This window comes from Otolemur garnettii, unplaced genomic scaffold (assembly GCF_000181295.1).
Source record: "Otolemur garnettii isolate 467f Iridium unplaced genomic scaffold, OtoGar3 scaffold00017, whole genome shotgun sequence".
Classification (NCBI taxonomy): domain Eukaryota; kingdom Metazoa; phylum Chordata; class Mammalia; order Primates; family Galagidae; genus Otolemur; species Otolemur garnettii.
Genome location: NW_003852412.1, coordinates 27215232 through 27233594, shown reverse-complemented (window position 1 = coordinate 27233594; position 18363 = coordinate 27215232). Strand labels below are relative to the sequence as shown.

Below are 18363 nucleotides of genomic sequence, written 5' to 3'. Positions count from 1 at the left end.
TTTTTGTATGAATCAGTGTTTAATTAATGATTGACTCAATGAATACTTAGAAATCTGGATTATGTCTTTATACTTACAAGTTAACTCTTTGATAACAGGGAAATTACTAATAGATTCTTGAAAATAACAAAAATATTTTAAACACATGATATTTTAATTTGAAGAAAAAAGGAAGAGAAAGATGTCATATTTTAAGAGAGAATGATTTATATAGCTCTTAAGTAGGCTTTATGAGCAACTTAAAAAATTAATCATATGTTTGTATGGTATATGATTGGATCCAAGTGATAATATTTTGAAAGACCATGTGGCTGCCAGAGATGTTTCATGGCTACAATATTTAGACTACTTTAGAATGCATTTTAGTAGAAAGTTCGGGGAACACTGGACTTTGATTCAGCATGTTAAAGCGTACTGGCATAACTGCCATGTAGAGCAGTTATGTTCATAAGATCAGGCTGACCATCCATGTCTGCCTTGGGCCACGTGATAAAGTTGTGTCTGTTGGGTTCCCTGGACCCAATTAAGGAGTTTGATCCATTAATGTCAGGGCAACAGCTGCAATTGTTACTTCTTTTTAGTTTAATATGTAAATGTGTGGGTGTATGTTTGTGTCATTTTATGATAATGAAAAGCAAGAAATGTAAGAGATTACACAAAGCTGTAGTGTTATCATATTTCTGTCTTTGATAGTGAATGGCAAATGTGTTTATTTTATGATGCTATTGTACATTTATGGAATTCTTCCATAAATAATTAGCAGAGAAATTTGTAAAGTTTAAAGCAACATAACGTTCTAAAATCTAGGAAAAGTTAGAAACGAAGTCAGTGATAATGTGGGTAAGTACAAAGTAAATGTTTTAAAATAAATGGTAGTTGGATAACTTGAGATGTCAGAACTGGAGACAAGGGTATGTGTTTGTCAGTATATCCTACATGTTCTACAGACTCCTAAGGGAACAAGGGAAGATACAATTTCACCTTTTCTGTGCCAAAACATTTTAATTATATCTTCTTCCAACTACAGCGGTTCAGTAACCAAGGAGCTGACATTGATGCATGTGTTGATAAAGCTGCAAACATTCAAAATGAGATTAACAAAGATTTTGAGCAAAGGGTGACAGCTAATTTTGCACAGTATTCTGCATCTAATTCAGGCCGGCGTAATAATAGAATATTTTATAACTGTTTTGTTATTCAAAAGGACTCATATGATGCATTTCTGTTTGTGGATATCTTTGTATCATACTCAAGACATTATTTGTCTTATGGCTTAAAACTTATTTGCATCTATGTTTTAACCTTCAAACAATATTAAAGGGGGAAAAACCCTGCAATTCTAAGTTTCTTTTGATTTTGTTTTTTGTTTTTGTAAATCATACTTCATCCTTGGACTCTTTGCCTTCCCTTATTAATCTTGAGCACACTAACTGGAGAAGGTACAGTGACGCCAAACACGCATTTTCTACTATTGCTTTGTCTGCACCAATAAAATGGGCAAGAAAAGTTATATTCAATCCAAGTAATAAAACTGCAGTTTCTTTATGTTCTTGAGCTCCTTTGGGCACATTTCAGCGTATTTCTTTTCTGTTTTCCATTTGAAGGCAGCTGACAGTCTTCTTTCACTTTTCTTTTTGTTTGTGAAATTTTCTTTTCTTTTCTTCTTTTTTTTTTATCCACTCACTTCTCCATCTGCTTTCACTTTTGTTTGCTTGGGCCGTCTCTCATCCCAACTTGATAATGAGGAATGCAGTGTGACCCTGACCTCTATCAGCCCGTGCATGACCTTCTGACTCTACCATATAACCTTTGACCTTCTCTCTGACAGCTTGATTAATTACCCTGTGTTATGATTTATGAGTAAGTGCTATGTAAAAATAATAGACAACAGGTGGTCCTCTGAAAACTTTTTGTGGCATGTTTTCTTTTACTGACTAACTTGATGAGCTATTTGAAGTTAGAAACTTAACTAGGATAATCTATGTTGGTCCATATTATGTTATTTTTATACCATGGGATACAGCAGTAGAATTCAGGGAGCCACAAGCTGAAGTTTGGTTATGATGAACATTTTACAAACTATTAGGACTGTGCTGTTACCTAAGTGCACATTGAGAAGAAACACAAGACGGAGTCCAGTGTCATTTCAGGCTTTTCAGTTACAGGTCACGTCTTGAGAAAATTACTGAAATAATGGAGGGGGCATTTCCCAAGCTGAGCTGCAGCTCCAACAGCTATGCGAGCTTAACGCTTCACCGGGGACTTCTGATTGGTTGTCATGACCCCGTCCCACTGCCGCACCTCAGATGGTGCAACGCTGACGTATACATATGCTTCTTGTGAAAAAAAAAAAATGAGAATAAACACATCATACATCTTTCAGAAAAGATGAATGGATAGTGGTTTGTCCGTGGGAAGATGTAGCTTGTAGGTAAAATACTTTGGGCATCATTTCCCTTGAGGATGACACCTATCTTCTTTCAAACCAAGCAGACAGAATGCTGAACTTGAGCAATGTAACTGATAAATTTGTGTCAAATGATCTTTTACAGAGCTTTGCCTAAAGACCAAAACAGATAGTCCCATAGGTCAAAGGATTCTACTCTGACCCTTGACCTCTTTGGTCACATGTGGCTTGCAGTATTGGTAGGGTAATATCCTAGCAGTACTGTAAGAGATGAGTACTTTTAGCTGATTCTTTTTTTAGCTAACCACAAGATATTTGAAGAAATGTAGAATTAACTCCTATTTTCCATTTTCTTTATAAAGGGTAATTAGTAGGCACATTAACTTGGATAAATCTTCAGTTTTAGCAAGTTTTCATTAGGAGCCAAAAGTATAGTCTGGTTTGGGTCCGGCAATTTTTAATTCTATCTATTTGCAGAATCTTTTTGATCAGTACTTATATGTACTCATTTAATTTTTCTAGCAAGGCTTCCTCTTTGTTTTTGGCATCAACCTGTCCGTTTTAGACCTCTCTGACCTAAGCCATCATTTGTTGATTGAATGACAAATGACAGATTATTTGTTAGTAAGTACATCTATAGACTTCAAAGTAAAAAAGGCCTGGAGGCCTGTATCTTCCATTCAGATCACAAGGATTTCTGCTGAATACAATGCTGTGTCTAGTGGTAAACTTTTGAGGGTTTCTGATTAAGGTTTCATAGTTTAACTTATATAAACACAGGTATGAAAGTGAAGCTACAGTTATAGCTACGAAAGCATAGAAAGTGGAATGAGATGAGCTGAAGAGATAAAGCTGCCTTTGCCCAGCATCTGTGCTGGGGATCACCGTCTTGGTCTTCTCCTGGACTGTGTGATGCATAGAGTTAATTAACAACTTCATGTGAGCTTTGTCTCTTGAAATGTTGGGTATTGGAATTGATTTGGTAAATCATTATAAAAGATACCAGAAGTTTTATTTGTTTAGTTGGAGAATGTTAGATAATTACTTTAATCATTTTATCTTTTTATAGGTAACGGGAGAGGTTTCCATGTGTATTTGAAATGAACTAACTTTTTATCTTATGAGAAATTTAACACACTTAAGAAATAACTAAATGCGAAAGGAATACTTCAACATAAAATGTTTAAGATGGAGGCTTCTTTATTAGAGTAGCAATACATAGTTCTTTTACTATATTCTATTTGATATCTCGTAGTTATCTTTGACTATATTCTCTCTTGATATCTTGTATAGTGTAGTTTCCTAACCTTAGGAAACTTGTGGATAGAGTCATTAAAGGTCACACTAACATCTGTTATTTTGTTGTGTGCTGATCGAGTTACTAGGAATAAAAATAATCACTTTTTAAAATGGCATTTATTTTGATTTTTAAAGTAAGTTGATATTATTTGTTGAAAACAGTTAAATTGAACAACTGATATTTTGTCCCAGCTTAGTAAAGCTAAGCTGCTTTGACTCCACTGTTCCCATACATTAATGTTAATATGGCAAAAAGCTTTGTAGCGTAAAGGGATTTTCATGACGACGTGCTATATGACAGAGGACAGAAGGAAAGGATGAAGTTTGCGGTGTCTGTGGTCAGAGCACATAGACGGGATGTTCACTGTATTTTGTTGCTCCTACTTTTTCTACCCATTATCACATGTTTTCAATAGGCTTTGCGAATATTGCATTAATTAATTTATCAGAAAAATTTTAATTGAAAAATGTTAAGTTTTTACAGAATGGTAATGGAATTAGCAACAAAGATATTTATTAAAATGAGCTCCCATTTCTGCAGAAAACGTTCCTGAATGTTTCTTGATTGTTGTTACATTAATTAAGTTGGCAATCTGAAATCCTAAAGGATAAAACATTTTCTAAATAGTTCAGATGTTAAAAGAGAAACATTCATTGTTGAGATCTAAATCATAAAAATTCTTTAGTTGATTTAAATAATGATGACTTAAAAATAGAATCATTTTTCATCAGTTGATGCCTAAGTGGAAAATTGACATTGTGTCTTTGTAAAATTGAACGAATGAGTCATATACTTTTCAGTTACATAATCAATAACTTAGACAAATACTGCTTCTTTGATGAGTTATATGTGTCCATTGTTATACTTATGTAGATGGACACATCAAAATTCAGAGTGTATTCAGAAGTAGGCACAATAATTTTCCAATCTGTGATTTCTAAAACTTGAAGATAAAAATATTGCTCAAATAAGCCTGATATGATGACAATATTGTTTCTACTGATTAAGTTGAGATAATAGTTTTGTAATTCTGGTGACTGTAAATTTTGCTCAAACAAAGTTTACCTTTTTTAAAATTCATAGTGCAAAGAAGATGCTCATATGATATCAGTTTATTGAAGTCACACTTGTTACCTTGAGTTTGAAATTTTCCATATTATTTTCAAAATGTAGTATATCACTATTTTCATCTCCAAGAATTACATGATTCTATTTTAGGTTTGCTAACTCTGTGTGAGCATAAGCACATGTGTGTGTGTGTGTTTAAAGTTTAGTTCACTCTGAGAAGGCAGGGAAGAAACATGACAGGAGACTACTTACTCACAGTACAGAATCTAGTAAGGAGGCAATTTTCTTTTTGGCCTCTGGTGACCTTTTAGACTATGTTTCTCATACCAAAGACAGTGTACTGAATGCCTCTATTTCACCCTGTTTAGCAGAGTGCAACAGTGTTCTTTAACTTACTTTTGGTGGGAGGAGAAGTTATGGCTGAAATTTGAGAAGGGCGTGAAAAGTTGTAAGGGGCACAAGGGAGAAGGGTAGGAACTTGATTCAAATGTGATTTTAATAACTAGTCAAGTGTGTCCAACTGTAGAAAATCACCAAGTGACAATCTGTCTACCTGACAGTGATCACAATGAATTACAAGACTTTTGAATAGCTATACAGATTGGAATAAAGCAGAACAAAATAAAATATCCTTTGTTGGTAAAACTTTGGACTTACCAGCTAAAAAACATTAAATAAAAATCTCCTCTTATGCTTTGATGTAGAATGTTTAAATTTAAAAATTGGTAAACTGTTTTATAAGACTATCATGGAAGAGAGATTATTTGAAAGTTTTATTTGAACATCTGTTAAAGAATGTATTGTGTTTGCTATATATTATTATCTAGTTTTCACGTATGCAGGATGACTATATCTTAATTAATAGTCTTGTCACTAAAATCAGAACTTTAATGATCTTGAATATTATTTGTTTTAGTTTATAATATCATTTGCTTGGGAGTAAAAATTGAACCAATCCCCACGAAGTTTGTAAGTAGCCTGTGAAATCAACTGTAAGCAGACCAAACATGAGCAGCGGTGCAGGGTATTTTAAAATAAGATAATTGAGTCCATGCTAATGCTGGTTTATTATTACTGCTAGCAGTTTCTAAAAATCATCTGATTATTGGTTTGTCAAAAAAATAAATTCTAAATTTCAACTTTCAAGAGTCTGTAAACTCTTGAAAAAAATAGTACCCTTTTTAAGAATGTAATTTTATAACTTTTATTTCTATAGCACTTACGCTTTTATTCTAATACAGCACATCTTTTAAATGTGACCTTAAAGTGTTTTACAAGGGTAATTAGGACACCCACAATACAGAGTTCAATTGAAAGACAGGATATATAATAGCATCAAAAATTTTTGTTGCACTTGCTTGTCAGTGGTTATTGTTTATCCTCTAGTTTCTCATGGTTAAGTTAGTCCATCAGTTATAATATAAATATAAAAAGTTTCCTTAAATTATAATCATAGAAATATTTGCCTTGCTAGAGATAAGTCAGACAGGAAGACATATGTTTTTACAAACTTAAAAAAAAAAGCCTGAAATAGCACAATAAACTATATTTGTTAACTTTCTTACTTGTTCCCTGGTCCTAGTTTTTAATAAAGAGAAATTGTGTGGTAGTTTGGAAAAAGAAATTTCAAGATTAAAGAGTTGCTTCCATACATTATAGTACAACTGTGCTTTGTTCTCTTTTACGATTTGTCTGTTCTCCTGAAAGAAATGAGGTGAATAAAATCCAAGGTGCAAAGATATTATATGTTCCCGATAATATAGATATGTAAGATATTACATATAGATATGTAATATAGATACGTAAGGTTGCAGAATGTTAGATTTCTTTTTAATTGCTTATTTGTTCAAACAAATAAAAATGCTTATTAAAGGGCAATTGTAAAGGAAAAATTCCAAGAAAATGTAGTTTGAATTGTGAACTTCAATTTTAACTGTTACTTTCTGAAAATGTGTATTATAAATTTTAATGTGGTTTGAAAGTATACTTGTTATTTTATAATTTATTTCAATCATTTTTGAGGTTCAGGGAGATATGAATTATACTTTTTATATTTAAACTGTATAAAGTTTGTATTATAATTCAGTTTTTTGTTCTTATAGCTAATATGTGATTATTTACATACACAATAAAGGCAAGCAATTTTAAATAACGTTCTTTTGGAAAAATTAAAACCATAATTATTCCTAAAAGAATATTTTAGTGGATGTGCAACTATATTAAAGTGGTCTGAGATTTTACAAAATTTTTTTTGTAAATTGAAATAGATTCAAAGCTTAAATTATGCCACCTTCTTCATTTCAAAACAGGAAGGCTATGGAGTCATAGTACTGAATCCTAATGAAAACTATATTGAAGTGGAAAAGCCAAAGACACATGTGCAGTCATCTTCTGATAGTTCAGATGAACCATCAGAAAAACGAGAAAGAAAAGATAAAGTTTCTAAAGAAACAAAGAAGCGACGCGATTTCTATGAAAAGTACCGTAACCCCCAAAGAGAGAAAGAAATGATGCAGTTGTATATCAGAGTAAGTGAGATCACTGCTTTCCTTCGCTGCTTCTTTTGCTTTATTTAGATTTTATTTCATATAAATATTTTTGTTTTTTTAAGAAAGTATTCTTTTTGGTTTTTTATTTAAAAGTGCAAAACACATCATTCTTATTTCAGTGTGACACTTCATAGGAAGTCTCAAATGCAAATGTCATGTCATTTCTTCTTGTGTTATATACTAATTCAAGGAAAATTTTCTAAAATAATTTTATTATGATATATTCAGAAAAAAGAAAACTTTCCAATCCAGTTCCCCAACATACTATTGAGAGATTACATGCAGCCTAATAACTCCAAACATAGTCCTTGCTGAAATAATAATGCAGTGTGCAAAATGTTCCTCATCGTGGGTGGTCGGTTTTCTTGGATAATGCATGGTTTTCCTATAAGCAACCGTCCATACATGGTGTCTCAGCCTAACTTCTGAAGTCGGACCGGGTAATTAATATCTTAATAAATATTGAAGCTAAACTAGTTCAGTGATAGTGTAATGAAGGAACTCCTTCCTTCTCACTCGTCCCACCCAGGGAAACTTCCACACATTATAGTGCAACTCTGTAGTGGCTGTAGCATGGGGTTGACATAGCAGTGCTGCCCAGGGGTCTCTGGGTCTGAAGGGCACAGCAGTGTTATTTGCACTTTAACACAGTCTGCTGGGTAGACACTCTGTGCATTATATGTGGGACATTTTTGTAGTTTTCTAAGCCCTTATTATGGATGCTGGACTTTTAATTTAATCTGAACATTTAAACATAAATTAACATTTTATAAATTACACTGTAGATTAATAGTAAAAAACATTTATAGTAAAATGTTATAGTAACATTATAGTAAAATACATGTATAGTAAAATAGTAAAAAACATTTCAGATTATTCAACTTGAGCTATTTCTACATTTACTTTAAAAGATCATTAATTAAATACTTAACATGGACTTTGAAGAGAAATACATTGCTTTCTAAGTTTTTATTCTCTGTATTATACTCCCAGTCCATGGCATAATTGCTCTACTTTTTAGAATCCTATTTCAGACATTTAAGACAATGATTAGAGGTCAGTCTATTAAGTTATAACAGTTAAGCAGTCACATAACATATAAATTCTCAAGACCCCCCCAAAATAGTATCCTACCCAAGAACACCCAAAGCACTTCATACAATGAGTCAAACAAAAGTTAGGCAGATTATAATATTTAAATTTCTAAAAAGCATCTCTCTATTGAATGTATTATTTGAAAACCAAAAGCAGTTATTGGATTTGCAATCAGTAAGTAGCTTGTTTATTCCAAGGTGGTTGTATTCCCCCCTTTCTTGTGTGTGACCACTTCAGGGTCGTCATGTTACCTCCTTCTTTGTCAGTTGTCCTAACCTTCCTTCTACACATATGTATATGATCCAATCTGTCACCTACCGTCCTATGACAGGGTTTTAAAATTACCTCTGGTATCCTGATTCCAGGAATTAACTGTGTAAGGTTTTTTAAATACACATGAAGAGTATTTACGTGTAACTGTAAAATGTAAAGCAAAAAGTGATTTTATGTATTTTTTTAATTTCTTCTTAAAGTTTCTTTTTTTTGCCTACGACATGCACAGATTGAGTAAGCATCTATCTGTCTCATAGATTTATTTCCTCCTTTCTGTTTTTTCTTGATCTTGTCACCATTGCTTTGATTTTTTTCTTTTATCCCCTTGTGTGTGTGTATTTCCATTATTCTGCTTTTCACATCTGCTTCCTTTATCCCTGCATCTATCTTTTCTTATGCCAAGGGAAAAAATATCGTTTTTGTATTGCATCACTAAGACATGCTCTCTCTTCCTTTATTGTTTTTTCCTTAATTCTCTGTTTCTTTTTCTTTGTTATTTTTACTTCTCTTTCTTAAGTTTTTTTGCCATTCCATTTCACTTAATCAGTCTCCTTTCCCATTGAAAGCACTGGGAGACAAAAGTGGACTCACATGGATAACACAACGTTGTATCTGATAGTCTTAATTATGAAATCATTTTTCTAAATAAATACCATCTCTTTTAAAAATCTTTAAAATTGTGTAAAATAACAGAGCTATGATGACATTGTCCAAACATACTTTTAGTCAGTAAGGCTTGGTACTGCCATGGGAAACCATATGGTTCGTTTTGGGGAGGAGCATTGATTCTGAAGTAGTTTTGATCTACTCAAGAAAAGACTTCTTGTACTCTCTTCCCTACTATCTCCAAAGAACAAGTGTTTGTAATTTTGAGACATAAGGTATGGTATGTATTATAGCTAAATTAACTTTTATTTATGTACTTACTAGCATTTTGAAATTATCATCTGTTCTTTGCTATGGCCTAATATATAGGTAGAACACAGCATTTTATTCTTATTTTATACTGAAGGAAACTGATGTACAGATGTTTGTCTAAGATCTCACAGCTAGTAAGTGGGATAACTAAGTGTTGAAACTAGACTTTGAATTACTGTTGATGTTTGTCCTGTTTCTTCTTCACCACTGTAGTCTATAGATTGAAAACAAAACGTCTCTGAAATATGAAATTAAATCACATACAGTAAAAGTATGATACGATATAGCAAACTACATCTGACAGTGACAAAGATTTTTAACCAATTGACACTTAATAGACACTAACTTGTTCATAAACAATTTATATATGTGTGTGTGTTTATGTATATTCTTTTTTAATAGTATCACTGATATTGTCTCAGGTTTACAGATGAGGAGACTATGGGTCAAAAACTTTTAGCTTTTGGAGGGTGGCAACTGAGTCTGTGTCTACTGTCCCAGAGACGGGAGCTGTCATGTCCCTTCCTGTGCCTCTTCCTGTGGAACTAATTAAGGCCCTTTTTGTATGGTTTCTGGAAAAAAAAAAAACTTTTAGTAACTTTCCCAAGGTCACATAGCTCTTTAATATAAGCTTAACCTTATATTCTTTCTCTCACCATAACCAGTGACCTCATCTTACTAAGACTCTTAGAAGTTATTGTTATTAGTTAATGTCGGCAAAATTTCTCATGTGCTCTCCTCCAATATTTCTTGTATTTAGTCTTATGATTTTACCAGCATTGCCAATTTATCTTTCATGCCTCTCCACTAAATCCCCTTATAATCCAGATCTTTGAGAGTACTTTATATACTTTGGCATTGCATGTCAGTCTTCAACAGACAGATAGATGTGAGCCACTCTTTGAAATAGCACAGAGCATATTGTAAGGGAGTCAGGAACTGATACTAATCCCACTCACCAGAATTTAATCTCCTGAAGGAGAACAAAGCAAAAAGACATGGCCTTAGTTTAGAGATACCTAGACAAAAGGACCTGCAGCGTATAGAACTGGGGACCTTGGAGCCACATGTGCCCTTCTGGATCCTTGAGTGCAGCCTTTTGATTGAATTCAAATTTTGCAGAACAAATCCTGTTATTTAAAAGGGTGCAGCAGAGATATATGAAACTTTTCTCACATCTTTTGGTGCTTAAACAGTGGCAAAACAATGGGAGAGGTGTCAGGGACATGTGAAAACAAACCGTCCTTGACCCCCACCATCGTCATGTGACTTGGAAGGCTGCAGGTTCCCCACTTCTAGATGATGATCTGTCTACTGTTGAGCTGAAAGTGCTTGAATCTTTCTTTCCTACAGTGAGACTTTGTTGTGGGCTGCTCTTATGAGAGTTAGAGGGGTTAGAACCAGCATGTGAAAGGAGACTGAAACAAAATAGGTGATGGCAATGGAGAAGAGACGAGTGATACGGCCACAAAAGGAAAAGCCAACATGTGGAGGAGACATTTACAAAACAGGCATCTTGGCAGAGCCTGGCATTGCACATTGAAGATTCTCACATACTTATGGAATGATTGGCTATTGACATCCATCAAAAATCTATATTCCTTAACATACGAGATAGTTAGTGTTGTCTAGTTTTCTGACTGATATCTTCAATGTTCATGTGAATTTTTGCAATTGTTGAGAAACAGCTAGCTCTGATAAACGGAATCTCATATTTAAAAACTATGTTTCTGATGCTCTGACTTGGATGTAGTCATCGTCTTGGTGAGGACCAGTGAATGTTGCCTTGTTGTCTTTTCTGAGCCTCTTCCCTTCCATACTGATGCCACTGGAGTCATTTCTATCTAGTGATATAGCCACCAAATTCAATTGATTATATTATAAACAATGATTGTTTAATTTCTGGAACCATTTCATTGTCCTAGTATTTTCAAGTATTTAAATTTTCTTTTTCTCTATTATCTTAGCAACTAGCCAATCTCTTTTCGAGTTTTTACAGATAATCTGGTATGCACAGGCAGAAGTAAAGTAGCATTCAGGCCTAAATCTTTACAGTTAGCACAGCATAATTTTGTTTTACGACTAAATGAGTATAAATAGATGACTGACTAAGAGATTATGTAGCACTTTTCTGATGCATTAGGAGCAGAGCATGCGAGATCAAAGAACTTACTGTTTCATGTGGCAACTTTCCCTAACTATGAAATAATGTATTTGCTGGCATATATTATAGCTTATTAAGGGATTGATTTGGTCTAGGCAATAAACATCATGTCAGACATGCCTGGCAGGAAAACTTGCTTAATATGTTTTGTAATAAGATGGAATTTTTTGTTCTCGAAAACATCTGCCAACTGAATTCTAGAGTGAAGACAGAAAATGTCATCAATTTAGTGGTAATCCTATAAATTTAGTTTCTTTTTGAGCAACACATATCGAGACACACAAAATTCCCAGTGTTAATCGCCACTGGTTATAGTACTTTGTAAAATGATGAAACAAAAACATTTTATTTTTGTATAATGTGTTAATTAATTCATAATGAATTTTAATATTTCAACTGATAAAATTTTAACAAGCATCTTGCCAACAGATCATTTTTTAAAGCATCTGTTTTTTAATGTGTTGGGTTGAGAACTGAGTCAAATGGCTAAATATGTACATATATTCTTTCAAAAAACATCTTTGTGCCCGCAGAGCTGCAGATACGCTATTTTTTCCCCCTTGGACCACCAGGGGCTGCTGCTGTTCATACTGGATTTTGCTTTCTTTAGAAGCTGAGACCCCCCCCCCATCTAATCAATTACATCTTTAGCTTTCTTTTTCTTCCTCCTTTTAATTTTTGTGCCCCCAAATCATTTAAAATATAACTGAAGAGAAGAAAAGACAGCTTAGTTAATATGTTAATAATCAATATAAACTTTTATTATTATAAATGTTTTCTATATTCCAAGGCATTTTTATGTTTCTAAATCAAATTAAAATGTGTCATTGAAGGCAGATTATGGTAATAACTCTTCTTGTTGCCTGTTTTTAGTATTTGAATAACATTCAGAATCATTCTCTTGTAAAGGTAGAGTATGATGAGGTTAAAAGTCTGATAGACTTGAATTTGAATTCCAGTTCTGCCACTTGATAAAGTACAACATCAAGTTCCCCCTACACATCAGTTTTTTGTCTTAAAAATGGAATAATAATTATATATATGGCTGGGTGTGGTGGTGCCCACCTATAATCCCAGGTAGTTAGTAAGAGGGATTGTTTGAGCCTAGGATTTTGAGTCCGACCAGGGCCATACAGCAACATTCCATCTCTAAAATAATAATGATCATGATATATGTAAAGCAAATAGTATCTGGCACACAGTCTTTGGGCTTTAGGGCCAATAAATAACATCTTCTTTCAAATTGAGAATCAATTGATAAAGAAGTCAATTCTCAATGTCCTTGGCCCTGTACTTTTTGGCACCTTTATGGAATGTTTTTTTCTGACACCAACCTGTTCCCCAATTTTCCTACACCAACTGGTATCCAGCAGCTCAGTTAATTCAGGTCTGACGTCATCTACCTGGAGTTTGTGTCAGAACCTGCAAGTTAAAGGATTCAGTCCTACAAGGCTGCCCCCACTTCAGACACCAGTCATAAGTTCTGGGGGAGCCATCCATTTTTTTTTTTTTTGAGACAGTTTCATTTTGTTGCCCTTGGTAGAGTGCCGAGGCAACACAGCTCACAGTAACCTCCAACTCCTGGGCTTAGGCAATTCTCTTATCTCAGCCTCCCGAGTAGCTGGGACTACAGGCACCCGCTACAACACCTGGCAATTTTTTTGTTGCAGTTTGGAGGGGCCGGGTTTGAACCTGCCATCCTTGGTATATGGGGCCGGTGCCCTACCCACAAGCACCACCCAGAGCCATCCATTCTTCTGACTAAATGGTTCTTACTGCCCCCTCCTCAGGCTCAATAACTTGCTAGAAGGCTGACAGAACTCTGGAAAATACCTATGATAAGGGATCCAACTTAGGAACAACCAGATGGAAGAGATACACAGGACCAGGTATGTGGGAAAGGGTGCCCTGAGCTTCTAGGCTTGCTCTGGGCTTGCTACCCTCCCAGGAGCACTTAGTGTAATCTCACTAACCTAGAGATTCTCCCCTTCTGTGGGTCAGCTGGTGAGGCTGAAAGTTCTTACCCTCTAATCTCTTTCTAGTGACCAGCCCCATCCGAAGGCTGTTTAGCCCTAGCATGAGCTCAAGGGTGAAAAGAGAATTGTTACGAAATTTTGTCACATTTTTGCTGATGAAATTCCAAAGGTTTTAGGAGCTCTGTTCTTGGAACATGGACAAAAACCAAATATTTAAAATGTTTTTGTATTGTAGCACAATGTTGTATCAAATATAATACCTCAAGCTTATTCTCCTTAGTTTGAAGCTCTGTGAGCAATACTGCATAGGTCACAGACAAAAGGAAATAAAAACTTCAGCATTATTAATTGATGTAATCACCTGGAAAACTTGACTTACATCTCCGAATAATGGACTTCCTGATACTGTCTTCCCCTGAAACAAATTTCCTCCCTATCCTCTAAACATTCCTGTTGTCTTTCATGTGATAAAAAACAGAAATGCAACCTCCCTGTAAACTTGCTTGAAAGATTTCCTGAAGGGCTGAGCTAAGCAAGTTTGGTTTCTCTTTTCAGAAGTGTCACTCCTCCTGACAGAGAGAAAGAATGGGGGATGAGGAGAGAGAAGAGGAATCTTATTCTAGCTATGTAAGAGGCCAGAAGAGGAGTGATTCCTACCTGACAAGAGAGAGTCCTTAAGAAAAGATCACTATTATTACTTGTGTCTACTGAAGATTGACAAGGTTCATAGGTTTGGAAAGGGGAGCTTTATTTCCCATAAAGGATTTTAGCCTGTGGGGTGGCCATTCTGACAGGCTGGGAAGGATAGCCTCTGGGCAGAAGCTGAAACAGATACTTAGTGGGACTAACAAGGGGAACAGAGATTTATGCTGAGTGGAATGGCCGAATATACATATTTAACAAGCTGTAGGAGGAATCGTGAATATTTATGAAAGGAGAAATATGCATCGTGCAGTTGAGCTTCATGCAACTTCATGGGATCCAGGTAGAGAAAATGGCGATGTTAGCATAATCCAGGGCTAGAGGGCGTTTGGCCCTCTGACGTCAGAAAGGGAAGCAGACAAACAAACCCTCACTGCTCATTCTCTGTAGACTAGTCTGAGCCCCTCCATATCCAGTGGCCTCTAATCAAGACAGAACACTGGTCAGTAATAGTCACAACCACAAAAAGAAAGGAGCAGCATTAGATGGTAGGTTAAAGTCAGCCAGGGAACAGGTCCTTCCAAAGGGCTGATTTCTGTTTAGCTCGTAAGGAAGAAAAGCTAATGGTGGTTAATGGGGAGGGACACCAGGGAGTGTGCCCAGCCTCCTTAGCCATCAATGGGAAGGAACATCAGGGATCGTGTCCAGCCTCAGCTGTCAAGGGGGAGGGACATCAAGGAGCATGTCCAGCCTCCTCAGCCATCATGGTCAGGATTTCAGTTTTGAGTTTTCTCTGGGGTCCCCGTGGCCAAGAAGGGGTCCATGTAGTCACTTGAGGGGGGGCTTAGGATTTCTTTTTTGTTTCTCTCTTGCATTTTCTTTCTTTCTTTTTTTTTTTTTTTTTTTTGAGACAGAGCCTCAAGCTGTCCCCCTGGGTAGAGTGCTGTGGCATCACATCTCACAGCAACCTCCAACTCCTGGTCTCAAGCGAGTCTCCTGCCTCAGCCTCCCAAGTAGCTGGGACTACAGGTGCCCGCCACAACGCCTGGCCATTTTTTGGTTGCAGCCATCATTGTTGTTTGGTGGGCCCGGGCTGGGGATTTGAACCCGCCACCTTAGGTGTATGTGGCTGACGCCTTAGCCACTTGAGCCACAGGCGCAGAGCCCTCTCTTGCATTTTCTAACAACTCAATAAAACAATTTTAAAATATAATCATTAACTGTTTACTAAAACATACCTTAGTTTCTTCATTTTAAGGTTTTCATTTAAAAGGGACACTGACCAAGCTTGATTATAAAGTAAGCACAAAATTGTTGAGTTTAAAAGCACTAAAAAGGCCATAATTCTGTTTTAAATCATCAGAAAGTAATATTTATATGTTCATGTTTTGTGCCTCCAAAGCCTAATAAACATAGTAAGTTTTTAATTAAAGATTTGAATGAATATTAGTTATATACATGAACCTACAAAGCAAAAGAGACAGACATTGCCTTTATGTATAAATCTACTCTCCAATGTTGACTAACATGACATTAAAAGAATTATTATATAGTAGAGCCTCTGTAAGTTGACCACCCAAGGGGCTGTAACAAACTGGTCAACATATGGAGGTGGTCAACATAAGGAACTAGGCCTGTTGTACTGATACATACATGAGGTGCTTGTCCGGTCTGTGAAAATTAGGTTGAGTAAGGAGGTAGTCGTTGTAGGAAGTGGCCAACTGTGGAGGTTCCTTGTATTGTGTATATTATACCTGAAGTGTACCAATACCAGAAAATTAGTATATTGTGCTATAAACTCAATTAACAGCCATTTTTAGTTAGGTGGACCAAACTTTCTTTCTATTTGGTAAAACAAGACAATAATGAAGAATTAGACATCTAAAAGATTTAGCTATTTTGACTTAGAACAGAAATTATGTTAAAGACCAAAGCTCTGCATTTACAAGTTTTTGGTGGATTTTGACCAGTTTTGGAGGCAGGGAAGGGCTGGTTTCTGTCATCAATATGATGTGTAATGGAAAGAATCAACTTCAGAAATAAAGAGGTTCATGCCATGACCTTGATTCTGTTGCTTACCATCTGTTGTGTTAGGTGGATTACCCCTCCTCTCTCTGTCAGCTTCTGATTATAAGCATAATCAGATCTGTTGAAGGTTTTGTAAATGATGTAATTAATTAATATGAAAACACCCAGTGGGATACTTGGGGATACAATTCAGTATATCCCCATTTCCTTCCTCTTCCCTGCCTACCTCTTTCTCTTAGGACAGTGGTTCTCAGCCTTCCTAATGCACAATGTATTTTCATTGTTACAAAGGGGTCATGACTCACAGATTGAGAACTGTTGCCTTAGGGTAACATTACAGCAGAATAAGGTCTTTCCCTATTGGCTTATTATCAGTGATTCTCAAACCTTCTGGACTCAGGACCAGCAGTACTTAACATTACATGCTCAAACCTTATGCTTACACTTTATTAAGGTCACTGTAGGGTTTTTTTTTTTTTAAATATTGGTTATGTCTAAAAGGAATTAAAACTGAGAAAATCTGTAAACATTTATTTTAAAGTAACAATAACAAGCCCATTATATGATAACATAAATAACCTATTTTTTTTTATTAAATTATAGCTGTGTATACTAATACTGTCATGGGGTACAGTGTGCTATTTTTATATACAATTTGAAATATTTTCATCAAACTGATTAACATACTTTCATGTCATTTTCTTAGTTACTGTGTTAAGACATTTATATTCTTCATTTAGAAAGATTCACATGTACCCTTAAAAGATGAACCTTAGGCAAGATCCCACCAATCATCCTCCCCCCTCCCTACCCCTCCCTCTCGGCTTCTCCCGTATTCTTAGGCTATAATGAAACGGCTTCTCCCGTTTCATAGTAGGGCTGAGTACATTGGATACTTTTTCTTCCATTCTTGAGATACTTTGCTAAGAAGAATATTTTCCAACTCCATTATGTAAACATGAAGGAGGAAAAGTCTTCATCCTTTTTAGGGCTGCATAGTATTCCATGGTGTACATGTACCACAGTTTATTGATCCATTCGTGGGTCAGTGGGCACTTGGGCTTCTTCCATGACCTAGCAATTATGAATTGGGCTGCAATAAACATTCTGGTACAAATATCTTTGTTGTAGTGTGCTTTTTGGTCTTCTGGGTATATACCTAGTAAAGGAATTATAGGATCAGATGGCAGGTCTATTTTTAGTTCTCTAAGTGTTCTCCAGATGTCTTTCCAAAAGGAACATATTAGTTTGCAATCCGAATTTAAAAAAAAAAAGAAACAAAACAGAGTAAGGAGTATGGCATTTTTGACAGTCTGTTTCATGTCTGGCTTAGTAGAAGACAGCTGACCTCTTACATCTGTCTCTGGGTTCACTCTTGCGATATCTATCCTTCACTGATGTACATGAAGAAAATTCACCTTCACAAAGATATGCAGTTGTATAAGGAAGGAATGTTTTAATAGCTGTTTCAGATAATTATGTATATTCTTCTTTCACGCTATACCAACACTCAACAAGAAGTAGTTTCTTTTTTTTTTTATTAAATCATAGTAGTGTACATTAATACTATCATGGGGTACAGTGTACTGTTTCTATATACAATTTGAAATACTTTCATCCAACTGGTTAACATAGCCTTCATGTCTTTTTCTTAGTTATTAAAACATGTATATTCCACTTTTAGAGAGATTCACATGTACCCTTATAGGATGAACCATAGACATGATCCCACCAGTCACCCTCCCTCCACGAACCCTCCCTCCTCCTCTTCCCTCTCTCTCTCCTCTCCCCATATTCCTGGGCTAAAATTGAGTTATAGCTTTCCTATGAAAGCTATAAATTAGTTTCATAGTAGGGCTGAGTACATTGGATACTTTTTCTTCTATTCTTGAGATACATTGCTAAGAAGAATATTTTCCAGCTCCATCCATGTAAACATGAAA

General features: G+C 35.4%; 1 protein-coding gene across 1 annotated transcript in view; it reads left to right on the top strand.

Annotated features, from left to right (window-relative positions):
• FAM172A (family with sequence similarity 172 member A) overlaps positions 1–18363 on the top strand; it is a 502406-nt gene that overhangs the window by 225750 nt on the left and 258293 nt on the right. The window contains exon 7 of the mRNA XM_003785978.3: positions 7085–7303. Within this exon, the coding sequence (XP_003786026.1) occupies positions 7085–7303 (219 nt within the window). The remainder of the gene's footprint in view (positions 1–7084; positions 7304–18363) is intronic.